This window comes from Lactuca sativa, chromosome 7, assembly GCF_002870075.4.
Source record: "Lactuca sativa cultivar Salinas chromosome 7, Lsat_Salinas_v11, whole genome shotgun sequence".
In the NCBI taxonomy this organism is placed as follows: domain Eukaryota; kingdom Viridiplantae; phylum Streptophyta; class Magnoliopsida; order Asterales; family Asteraceae; genus Lactuca; species Lactuca sativa.
Window position 1 is genome coordinate 12,203,234 of NC_056629.2, and position 13,630 is coordinate 12,216,863.

A 13,630-nucleotide genomic window follows, 5' to 3' on the forward strand; every position below is an offset into this window, starting at 1 on the left:
GTAGTTATGGATTTAGTACCCGATGAATAGACTATAGCAGCTATGGAATTAGTGCTTTATGAACGAACATTGGCAGCTATGGATTTAGTGCCAGTCCCATAACCCTGGAAGTAAGGGACTTCGGAATAAACGAATGCAGGATAGATGACTCTTAGGTTAAATCCTTAAAGAGTAAAGAAGATAATGGGGATGGGTAATTGGGTTGATTGTTTGATTGAACATAATAATTATATTATTGTGGGTTGAAAACCCTATGTACTCACCAGGTTTCCCAACCTGACCCACTCAGTTTATGTATATCACAGGTGACGAAGTGAAGTGACATTACACTGAGAGATTTAAAAGAGATGTAGATCACTAGTGTAAATCATTGTAAGTATGTTTATGCTTATGTTTCGGTATTAACGATGACATCCTAAACAATTTAAAATGAAATAAATACGTTTCTTCGAAAATGTTTTAATAACGTATTTACCATGTTTTTCTGGGAACAAATTCCGCAACCTTTTTATAAAATGAAGTACTCTGATTTTTATAAAGCATAAACAAAATTGGTCTTTTCTGGCCGTGATTTTGGGGATGTCACACAACACAAATGCATCGTGACCACCTATGTGTCGCGACGATCCTTATTTAATGATACATCCCAAAAGTACGGTCCAAAATTTTCGTTTTGAAACTTAATATAAAACCACAAATCATCCATAAACATAAAGAAAACGACGTATCATGTATCTCAAAACATCATATCAAATATTGTGACAAAACCATATGATAAAAATATCAGAGTCTAAAACAATCCCAGGCTAAAGTTGTGGTGTGTGTCATGCGATCATCCCGATCCTTTCCCTTTGTTAGTGGAAGTACCCGGAACCAAAACTGAAAATTGTAAGCACAAAGCTTAGTGAGTCTCCCCAAGCTACCACATACTATACACATAATCACATACTGGGCCTAGCCCACTGCATCGGGCCCCGTCCGACATCAGATGAATCCAGCATCGGGCCTTGCCCGACATCGGACCGAGGTCCGACATAACTTGGACCTAGCCCCTGCATCGGGACCCGCCCGACATCAGACCGAAGTCCAATATACATTCATGAGCATAACATGAACATACACATAAACATAAGCATAACAAGAAAGCTAACATTCCTCGGGCTTGCCCCGACATCGGACCAAAGTCCGGAACACATAATCATTCACATGCAAGAATCACGAAGACATCAAGTATATTAAATGCATCGGGCCCCGCTCAACATTAGACCAAAGTCTGGAACATAAAACCTACATCGGGCTAACCCCTACACATATAATCACACATAAACGGGCCGACCTTGGTGCCTTAGATCCGTTCCTATAGGAGAAGACTCACCTCTCAACTTGAATACTGAACTCGTGCGTGAGGAATCTTTGTTGGCTGCTCCCACGGCTCCCTGACTAACTTTATACAACAATACTTAGTCAGACAAACTGAAAGTCCTTTTAAGGGTAAAATGACCATTTTACGCCCGTTCTTATTTGGACCATAAACAAAGCCCAATTTCATCTAATCTTTCTAAGTCCACTAATGGCCTAATTTTCTAAATTAGGCCAAACTTCTCAAATGGGCCTTCCTTAAGCCCAAACACATTCTTAACCCAAATTATTTGACTTCTGATGGCCCACTAAGGCCCAAAGACTCAAAGTCCAAAGTATGGGCCAAACCAAGGCCCAAAACACCAAGCCCATGTCTGTTGAGTACACGAGGCGTACTCCTATGTACGATAAGCGTATTGGGTAAATGGCATGTACGCTGCGGATACCTACATGTATGCCCATCGTACTAACCTGTTAAGTCACTTTTCCCATTAAGTGCTTAATACTCTAATCCAAATGCCAAAAACACATATCCAAGTCCTCTTCGATGTCTTCATCCATAAAGTCGATCACCCGGTGGCTTGCAACCCACCGAATGAACCCAACTTGCAAAAATAACAATAAAATTCCATGGAAATGGCTAGATATCAAGCATGGTTACATAAAGGCCATAAAGGTTGAAACTTTACTGCTAAAGGGATGCTTTGAGCTCCAAGGGTGGCAACCCTAAGCTCAAAAGCGAAGTTGCATGAAAAGGATCCATCATTTGGACCTAAAAAGGTCCAAAGCTCCTTAATCCTAGATCTAAGCTTCTAAGAGGAAAGATGGAAGCTTTATACCTCCTTTGAGTGCCAAAAGATGAAATAGTTCCAGATCATTGAGCTCAAGATACTCAAGTTCTTCTTCTTAAACTCCTATTCTCTTCTTCCAAGTTTTTCTTCACCAAAATGAGCTCAAAAGGTCAAACACACACAACAATGGAGTATGAGGGCGTACTAGGATTTTTTGAGGGTAAGGGACTGGTAAGGAGGCTAGGGTTTGAGCCATAATGGGGTATTTATATGGCTTTAAACCCTAAAAATTAGGGTTTTTGAGTCTGCTCATGTACGTTGTGCGTACTCCTTGGTACGCTACGCATACATGCATACGCCCCCCTGAATCCTAGGTGCCTCCATGCCCCGCGTACACCAGGTTACGCCCAACGTATGACTTTTGGGCAACCCAACTATTTGGCCAATTTTGCTAAGGTTCATTATAGAAGTCCATTTGTCCCATTGCTAGTCCAATAACTAATATTAATTACTTAAATTAAATAATACCTCGAGAGACGGATGTTACATTTAAACATGCACTTTGCATTTTTCCTTCAATTAGCGCTTTGCGACCACCCATGTGTCACGATTCATTTTGGTAAAAATCTTAGGTGTTACAACAATATATCTATTTATGTTTTTTGTTTTTCTTATTATTATTATTATTTATTTATTTTTTTTTTAATAACCCATACATGTAATCGAGTTTTTAAGGAGGAAGTTTGTTATTTATACACATGAGAATGGAGACATATACATATAGGAGCCAATACCACACCCACCTACCGCTTACCGTTAGGCATGGCTTCCCTACTACTCCTCTCCTGTCAACATCTCGCTTCTTCCGTTCTTCGCCACCACCACAACGCCGCTATCGGTACCCCCTGCCTCATTTTTTATATATTAACACATTCGCTACCGATTTTGTTTTTGCATAAAGGTTAGTTAATCTCTCTTTGGCATTTTAACAAACACATGTTGGGTTAAAAGAAAAGTTATTGATTTCCATGTGTGTGTGGGTTGTTTTAGATGACCATAAATCATTAGAGTGTTGTAGAAAGGTTCATAAAGCATAAAGTAATATTGAACAAACACGAGTAAGGCCGTTTATGAGGAATCTATTTGTCCAAAATGCCCAGTTTATTATGGTGAGGATGTTACAGTTAGGAATAACACAAAGAAGAAATTGATTATCATTGTTGTAATTTGAACGAGATTGTAACACCTCAAATTTCAACCCAAATTTTTTCATTTCAATTTACCAAAATTAGGGTTTTACAAACCAAGTTATCAAATACACAATTATCCCAAAACAACCAGTGTCACAATTATCAGAGTTCATAAACATGTCATAGTAGTAAATCTTCCAGCGTGTGTGTACAATTAGACCTTCACCTTCTCACGGTCCTCGGAAGTACCCACCACATATAAATCAACAAATGTAAGCCCACAAATTAGTAAGTTCCCCAAGATACCACATATAACATAACATAAATAAACAACTATGGGTTATTAGCAACCCTGGGGACTATCAGCAGTCCCAGTGGGCTAACCCATGCCCGGTGGGTTATCAGCAACCCTAAAGACTATCAACAATCTTGATCACATATTAAACACCATAACATAATAATAACAGCTAGACCCAACTACTCATCACATATACAACTATTCTACCATACATGTAAGAATAAAGCGAGGAGACTCACCTGATACTGACAAGTAAATCTCACACCCGAACTGTCGGACGTAGACTCTGCGTAATCAACAAAATAATCAACCTTAATTAATAATTAAGGGCCAAAACTCACTCACTAGTCCCAATCCCACAACTAAAATTTCTAAGTGCAAAAGGACCATTTTGCCATTCTCATAGTCCAAAACCCTAAATCTTGACCAAAGGTCAAAGTTAAGAAAACTCAACTATCAGCCAGTACGTTGAGCGTACTACTTCTTACGCGGGGCGACTACAAAATTAGCATTCATTAGGGACGGAACCGACTACGCGCCAGGAGTATGCCCGGTGTACTCCGTTTGCTGCTATTTCCACCAACTCAGTGTCTTAATCCATCAAGATAACCAACCCAACCTCATATCTGACTAGTATAAGATGTCTTAACCTATAAAGTCGATGGCTTTAAGCCTTTGCATGGCTAGGAAGGACCCAAAGTAACAATCTTTAAACTTCTAACACACTCTACGATACTTTACTTATGCATGAGATAAAGGGGACGATCAAGCAACCATTTTTATGAATCTAAAGGTCCTAAAATGCATGAAAGGACAACTACAGTTCCCTGGAGTGTAACGCCCGTAGATCAGGGCTAGTCAATTTAGAGACAATGAGCATCAAAAATTACTTTTTGATTGAAGATTATTTAGAATGAATAATCTTATCGAAGTTATAGTGGTCGTGAAAAGGATTCCGGATATATAAAGAATGTCGAAATTCGAGTTATAACGAAAAGTTATAACCTGTCGAAGTTTCGCGACAAAACCGGCACGACACAACGCGACGTAAATAGTGAATTTATGATAGAGCGATATTTGACCTTAGCGATCTAATTTAAAGTCATAGAATACATTAAACCGAGAGCGTGCATAAAAAGAACGTCTAAATCTGACTTCGTATGAGGAAATTATGATTTTTCTAAGTTTCAGCTTAACAGTATGCAACCCGAAGTTCGAATATGAGATCGAGTGGTTTCTGGTCGAAACAATCTAAACGCGAATCAAATATCTCGTTAATTGTAGTTTAATGGTAAAAAAACAGACAATAATGGACGTCGGATGAAGAAATTATGATTTAGCAGCGGACTTTTCCCGTCCCGGACTACTAAAAATAATATAATAAAAATAAAGTCAAAATTAGCCGACGAAGTCTAAACAAGAGTTATAGATCATAATCTCACCTACGCATGGATATAAAGAACGTCGAAAATGGAGCTCATATGCGAAAGATATGAATTTTTGAAGTTCGGGGCACGAACCCCAACCCTATGTCAGGGTTCACGACGTGAACTCAGTGATGTGACCCTTCTGAGCCTGGCAGACCCAAGTTGCGACTACGCACCTGATGACGTCCAAGGTCACGACGTGAAATGATGGTTCACGACGTGAAAATCGAAAAACCACTCCTATAAATAGAAACCGAAGGCAATCGGTTTTGGCTATTATTCCTTAACTTCTCTCATACTATACTCATCCTTAAGCCTACTTTTAACCCCCGAAGCCCCAGTATCACCCCGACACCCATAGCAACTCCTGACGTACCGAATATCCCGAGAAGAAAAGAGTTTCGAGCCAAAGTTCTGCCCACGAGAAGTCTGGTGTGTGAAGATATCCCGGTTTCATTGAAGAATACTACTTTAAGAGCCGTAGTGTTGTCCGATAATCGTCTTATCATGTGAGTGCATAGTCCCTATCATGAATATGGGTTTAATACAAGTATTGTTTGAATGTATTAAATATATGTTTTGTGTGGGTTATTTGATGTTGTCTGAATTATGTTATAAAGAACATACCTGATTGTTTATGATAATATCAAGTTAAAGAGTAAACTTAAGGTTTGTTATAATGGTTATGGGATAGTATCTCTTTATGAGTATGAGCGAGATATATATGGAGAATAGAACTTTGAAACGTGTCATTGACCCGGAAGAATGGATTAGACATGGTTATTCGTCCCTAGTCTGAGAGTATGGATTGGACTTAGTTAATTGTCATTAATCCGGGAGTATGGATTAAGACTTAGTTAGTTGTCACTGATCCGGGAGTATGGATTAATACATAGTCAGTTGTCCTTAGTCCGGGAGTATGGACAGGACATAGAATCTGTCATTAGTCTGGGAGTATGGATTTAGACATAGACCAATTGTTCCTTATCCGAGAGTATGGAATGAGCACAATCATGAACTCGAGAATATGGATTAGATTCGGGAGTAAGAGTTAAAATTTAAGGTCCCAGGGTATTGATAGTCTCGTTGAGAGATTGACGGGGTAGGGTAAGAGTTGGTTATATATATATATATATATATATATATATATATGGTTAGGTTATATTGTTTCTAGTAACTATTGTGTGCCAGAATGCACAGATCTGGACCACTGGATGAATAGAATCAACAATCATGATCTGATGGTCTATGATATTACAATAGGGTAGCACATATTATATAATCTCACAAATTTCAACAAAATGGTATTTTGGTCAATTAACCTATTTTAAAAAAGGAAATTTTCGGATTTTAAGGGATCATTGATTCCTTTATTTTTAAAAAAATCTGATTTTTTTTTTAAATTAATTCTAATTAAATTTTAATATTACTTGTAATAATAACCGATTTTATTCTGTCAGAATGACAAAAAGTCAACAATAAACTAGTAAATATATTTGCGGTTTTATTCTTGCATAAAATTGTTTCATTAAAGATACTTTTTATATTAAACATGCTTAAAAAATTATACAACATATTATCAAGAAAAACATTTTCTAAAGAATACGAATTTTATTCTTTAAGAATCAATATTTACATTAACCCGTAAAGAAAAAGAATATAAACAATTATTACAATAATTCTAAAAAAATTATGACTAATAATGGTTTAAGGATTACATTTTAAAAAAGAAAAAACATCAAAATGTAACAAAAAAAAACTCCTCCATTCCGAAAGAATATTATTCTGAAAGAATATTAACGTTCTCCATGTTTTCTTCATTTCCACATTAATGACAACCTCTTCAAAACCTAAATTCACAAGAAAGACATAATCAAGTTTCAAATATTAAAAATTTTAGTGCATTAAATAGAATAAAACAATAAATTCTAATAGAATGTGATATACATTCAAATAGAATATAACTATAATTTCTACAAACCAACATCAACAATCATCCATAAACTTGCAATTGCAATGTATATTATTCTGAAAGAATGTAATGTTTCATTATTTAGGATGTTATTCCATAAGAATCAAGACAAATAACAAGAATATAAACCAATTTTATTCTGACATAATTGGTTACGGTAATTCATTGTTTAAGTTGACAAGGAATTTAAGATTCCATTCTGACAAAATTAGAATTCAATATTCCATTCTAGCAGAATGATCGACATCAAGATGCATTAAAAAAAACTAGATTTCAACTATGCATTTTATCGAACACGTGGTGTGCTTATTTAGTTTCTTCAAAAAAATTAGCGAGAGTCTTACCAATTTAGTTTCTTGGAGGTAGGGAACTGGAGATACAACTAAAAAAACACGTTATGATTAGCACAATCATGTAATCAATAAAATTAAAATTACGTGATATTAGTGGAAGAATGAAATCGTACGCAACCTACGTAGTGCACAATAAGTGAATTCAAAACGATTGCAATAAGCGATTTTAGAAAGGGGGTTCACAAAATCGATTACCTAAAACGATGGAATAGGTGGCAGAGGATCATTGACCAACGGGATGGAACCGGTAGAAGAAGGGGAAATCATCAATTGTTGTCAATAAGGGGTTTTAGCATCTTCGATTAGCGGAAGAATAAAGAAGAATAGGGTGGGTTTGGGTGGTTCAGTTAACGGAAAGGGGGGGGGGGGTTACGGTTCGGGGTGTTGGTTTTGTAGGGTGATCTCGTTTAATGAATACTCTGATATATAGAATTAGGGTTATGAAGAAGAAATACGTGATATTCTATTATTTCCTTAATTATAGGATCCCAATTAAATCATTTCCTTTAATTAAAAGCACAAAAAGTCCAAAATACCCTTTAATGATTTATTTAATGATTTATTAATTCTTGAATTCTTATTGGTGCATTTAGGCACACAATAGTTGCTAGAAACATTTGAACCTAGCTCTCTCTCTCTCTCTCTATATATATATATATATATGTTATAACATTGTGGAGAAAATTTTATATTGTGTAAATTCTAAATTATATATATATATATATATATATATATATATATATATATATATATATATATATATGTTATAACATTACGGCATTGAAATCACTATGTACTCACCAGGTTTTCCAAACCTGACCCACTCAATATTTTTGTATCACATGTATGGATACAAAGACACATTACACTGAGAGATTAAAGAGATGTATATCATTAGTGTAAATAAATGTAATTTCGGTTTATGCTTATGTGTCTGTATTGACCAGGACATCCCAAATGGTTTAAAACGAATAAAATACATCTCTTCGGAGATGCTTGGATAAAGTATTTATCATGTTTTCTGGAAACAAATTCTGCAAAAGTTTTCCTTAAAAGATTACTCTGATTATAAAATAAAACATAAACAAAGAACTGCAAGAACTCACACAAACAACTCAACTCGGGATTATGGTTTTAGAGAGGGTTTGGTGGCTGATAAGGATGCTTAAATGAATACATTATGTTCTTTAAATAGGGGGCAAACCTTAAAATTAAGGTTTTAAGTCTGGGCTAGTACGCCCAACGTACCAAATGTACGCCCAACATACTAGCTGTCCATCCGCGATCATTCATGCTGCATGAGTACATTGCGCGTACTCTTACATACGCCCTACGTACAATCAATTTCGCAAGCCTTTTTCTCCAAGGGACCAAATGTGTCACTTTTGAAAATGATTCAATAATTAATAAGAATACCTGATTTCGGGATGTTACATGGACTTCATCCATCTAGGGTTGCACTTGCAGATGAAATTAAAAGAGTAAAGTCGTTTGTGATGAATTCATGTGTGTGTGTTTTAGTTGCATCCATTTTTTTTGAGGAGTGTTCCATCATCTTCGCCACCTTCTCGATTGACGACCTTGTCTTTGGACGATCTTGCAGATAAAGACTTAGATTTTTTTTTTCTGTTGTTTTTGTGTGTTCGATTTTTTTAGAAAGAAAGAGTGTAAATTATATCCACCTTTTCTTTTCTAGGTATAAAATCCGATAGTTAAAATCAAAATCAAATGTCTTATTTTTTTGGGTTTGAGATATAAAATGAGTAGAGATCGATGAAAGAGAGTAAATAACCTCAATTTTTCTAGGTTTAAAATAGAGAAACTTAGGATTGTATGTTTTTTTATATTTAATACTCTTAATAAAATAATTTGAGAAATTATAAAAAATATATTAAAAATTATGGTAATCATTTCAGTTTTGAAATAAACCTAAATACACCGTTTAAAATTGAGAAATTTGTAATTTTGAGACATTAGAGTCCTAAAACCAAAAATACAAAAACATGTCCATTTTTGCAGTTTTGTCCTCCAAATATTAGGAACCCATATATCATTGTAGACTGCTACTCGGATCTCCGGCGAAATATGGAGGAATCATCGGAAAACAAATCGAACATATCACCCGAGTCGTCTTCGTCCGTGGCTGATTTCGGCGTATTGGAGAAAGCCAAGCCATTTGCCGGTGATTCTGCCGTAGAATGGGTCGAATACGCTGTCCAACAGGCAGTGATTACACAAAAAACCATCGCGGAAACCCTAGAATCCACAATATCTCTCACCAAATCCCGCCTCTGCCAAATTAAATCAACTTCGACCGCTCATCTTCATATGTCAATCGTAAGCTTCTTTTAATCAATAAGTTTTATGTACCTGTTGCTTTGTCTGATTGTTTAGGTAAATATATTGATAACAATGTTAAGCTAGGCAAAACCTACAACCGAGAGAACTGCATATGAACTAAGGAAATCAAGGCGTAGCACTTTTTTGGAAGGGAGTATGTGGTTATGGGTACATTGATTAGCTAATAAGGGATGGTGTATGATGATTAACTAATATGGAACATGGAAGGCATTTTTGCGTTGCTAGCGATGCAAACTTTCTATTTGAGGTGCCATGTGACTTATAGAGGTTGAATGATTGAAACCCTGTAATTTTGTAGTTCACATGGTTTGACTTAGCTTTCTGTACACATATAGGACTCTAGGAGGGAGGTTGACACTTGACACATAATCTGTTGTCTTTCTTTTCATTATCACTCTATACCAGCTTATATAAGACCAATGAAAAACAAGTTTGTGTAATGTCACTTTTAATAGGTTGGACATTTTGTAAAACATGGACTAATAAGAGTGCTCATCGTGGAGAATGATAATCATATCTAATGTTAATGTTAAGGGGAATAGAATAGAAGTGGCAAATTACATAAATTTTGTACATTGTAGCTCCTTGTTGCATGGTAATGTCATATTCTGATGTGAATCTTGCAATATGCAATGATCATCTAAATGAAATTTCTTTTTCATCTTACTATAGGAAACTCTGCAAGACCTGAAATCTGATTATAATGTTTATGAAGCTATTGTGTTTGGAAAAATCAAAGGTTTGTCATCAAATGCTGAGTGTTGTCAATGTCCACATTGTTTATATTTTACCCCTACATACATGTTTGACTAACAATATGCTGTCTGTCTGTCATGAATGGTGGTGAACAGAGGGTGTTTACTTTGCTGCTGCACATCCGTTTGCTACCAGTGGATTGATTGTTGGCTCAGGGGTTCTGGCTGTCAAAAGTGAGTCATTTAAAAATTTATTCCATTTCTATTGATTGTTGGTTCAGGGCATTTATGTCGTTAAACATAAAAACATTCTAAATCGGATTTCAGTTAATAGATTTAAAATGCTTCTAAACACAAATCCTTTTACACATTCAAAATCCTAACAACCAAAATGCAAAACTTTTCATAAAATTTTCTATCGAAAACTACTTCCATGATAACTTTTTTACTATTCTATTGTAGGCACAAGGCGTTCTTTATACTACAACACACTACGTCTTTTTGTCAACGAAGAGGTAAAATAAAACAAAACATGATTTAAACTTTTATTAATATTTGTACCTTTTATTTTTGTGACTCATTTATTATTTTATTTGTTACTGGTGTGAACAGGCCATGCTTGCTAGAGCTAATGCTAAGGTACAAAAGTTACGGGACTCTCTGAGAACCTTAACAGAAGAAAGCAAAAAGCTGGAGGTAATCCTTTTTAGTGCCTAAAGTTTTAAAAAAAATAAATATTTTTATAATTAGCTTCAACAAGTGAATTTCTCATTTTCATATATATATATATATATATATATATATATATATATATATATATATATATATATATATATATATATATATATATTTTCAGAAATTCTCATCAGATGCTGAAGTAGAGCTAAAACGAGGGAGGACAAAACTCAGGTTTGTGTTTGGCAAAATCATCTTATCTCATTTCATTGTATGTTGAAAAATATGCTCATAAATAGTTTTTTTTTTTTTGGATGATATTGCTATAATTGGGTTGATTTTTTAATAATATGAAGAAATCAATACAAGTAGGTTGCTATTTCTTGCATTTAACCCTTGTTTTAATGTATAGACAAACAGGAAAGCAAATCCAGGGTGTCATCACCTCAGCTTATAAGATCGAACGACAAGCCGGGGGTATATTTTTCTTTTGCCTTTTATTTTATTTTTTATGTGTTTACTTGTGAAATGACCTTTACGCCCTTGTGTTTTATCATAACCAGGCTTGAAAGACATACTCAAAGAGCTTCCTAATAGAGATGCATCAGCTTTCCGTTCAGAGGTGCGTACCTAACACTATATATATATATATATATATATATATATATATATATATATATATATATATATATATATATATATTATACATTTATCATTCACAGTGAGAGTAAGAGTTTGTTATTGGTGGTTTGTAGGTGTCCCAACTTGCATCACAAGCTAAACGAGAAAGGAGGGTTCTTAATAAAGAGGTTAAAAAGATATCTAATTATGGTATCTCCATCTGAACAAACATTCACAACAAATGATATGAAAAAAAATATATGGTAAAAGATTGTTTTTTTTGGGTCCATGGTGTTGTATTTTTAATCAGAAAGGCATAAGCCAATTTGGAAGTATGAAATGATTTTAACAACCAAAATGTCAGTACAACTTCCCTTGCATTTGGTACAAATCACTGTAACGTGGTAATGCCTGTATTGGCATTTTTTCAATAATGTTTTACTTTAAGAAAGGAAGTACAAAACCCCTTTTTTTACTTAGATCTCGTGTTTTTCTTTTTGGAGGAGAATATTTGAGTATGAGTGTTTCTTTTTTTACTTGAATGACTTGGTAAATGTACATGGTGCTACTGATGCTATATGCTTATTTTTTAATTATCTTTTTGGAATTTCTAGACACTTGTCACCATCAAAACAACTTATGTTACCTGTAATGTTGCATTCATTGCCTTATTAATTGCCTTCATATATGCTTCCTATCCAAGGTGATGAAGATTACTTACTGAGATGTGATTCTCAAAGTTATCAAAGACAATCTCAACACAACCTGATACAACTTGGGACACATCCAACTCCTCCAAGTGTCCACAGCCTGTTAAAAAACAAAAAAACCCCATAACAAAAAAATTATCCCTTTTGATTTAGTCAAATGCCATTTAACACCAGCAATACTTTCCATGAGGTTATTAATGGTTAACATATCAAAAATCTTGTAAATTGCTAAGATCATCCACAATAAAAAGAGTTTTTGTTGGAGCTTTTTGGTGGAAAAACTTAATTTGTCACCAAAGTACGAGGAGAGCTTTTTCAAGTAACTTATACATGGGACCCTAGTAAAATTTTAATTGGTAGAAAAGCTATGTGACCCACCAATTTGTTAAAAAAGCACGAGGCAAGAGCTTGATAATTAGGAAGCTATTTGAAAAATATGAGGTTTGAAAAAGCATAGTTACATAATTCGCGGTATGCTTTGGTACGGGTACGCAGTATGCAATTCGCTAGGTCCCTGTAATTGTAATTCGGTACCCGTGGGGGGGGGGGGGGGTGTTAGGATTGGCTTTGTGATGCGTAAAATATTTTCAACAACTTCGACCCAAAAGTCATCATTTCTTATATGATTAATAACAAGCTATCCAGTTGTTCTAATGTGTTCATCACCGTGTTTCACCCAATCTCTCCACGAATGACGAACAATTGTTGTAGATAGTGTCTCTCTACAAATGAATAACCTCTTCAATAGTGAATAACCTCTTTAATAGTGAGAAACAAATCGGGTTTTTGCAACCTTTAAAAGCTCCAACTTTGAAGTCTCCCTAAAAATGGACAAAGCTTGTCCATAATTCAGAAAATATTTGACAATCCTTTTCCCCTTTTATATGTGTCATGTAACCAAATAAACTTGCTTGCAAAATCTTTAAAAATCAGGTTTAAGGTATGAACACAACATGACGACTCGAAAAATATGTTTGTACATCTTTTCTACTTTCTTTCCAACAACTTTACAATTAACGGCATTGTCCGTCACAACACTGAGAACATTACTTGGGCCGATAGAACCAATCGTTTGGCTTAGAAATTGAGCAATTGCTTTACCTGTTTTCTCCACTCCAGAAAAGTTAGTGGCATACATAAACATAGAACCGTAACTGTTTACAACAAACACATTGAGC

General features: G+C 35.0%; 1 protein-coding gene across 1 annotated transcript; it reads left to right on the forward strand.

The window, feature by feature from the left end:
* Positions 1-9,380: 9,380 nt before the first annotated feature.
* LOC111904111 (uncharacterized) lies at positions 9,381-12,221 on the forward strand. Its single transcript, XM_023899890.3, has 9 exons — positions 9,381-9,727; positions 10,424-10,490; positions 10,603-10,680; positions 10,909-10,961; positions 11,059-11,142; positions 11,303-11,355; positions 11,534-11,598; positions 11,685-11,743; positions 11,877-12,221. Exons 1-9 carry the CDS (start codon positions 9,476-9,478, stop codon positions 11,964-11,966), a joined length of 801 nt encoding a protein of 266 aa, XP_023755658.1. The 5' UTR covers positions 9,381-9,475; the 3' UTR covers positions 11,967-12,221.
* Positions 12,222-13,630: the final 1,409 nt, after the last annotated feature.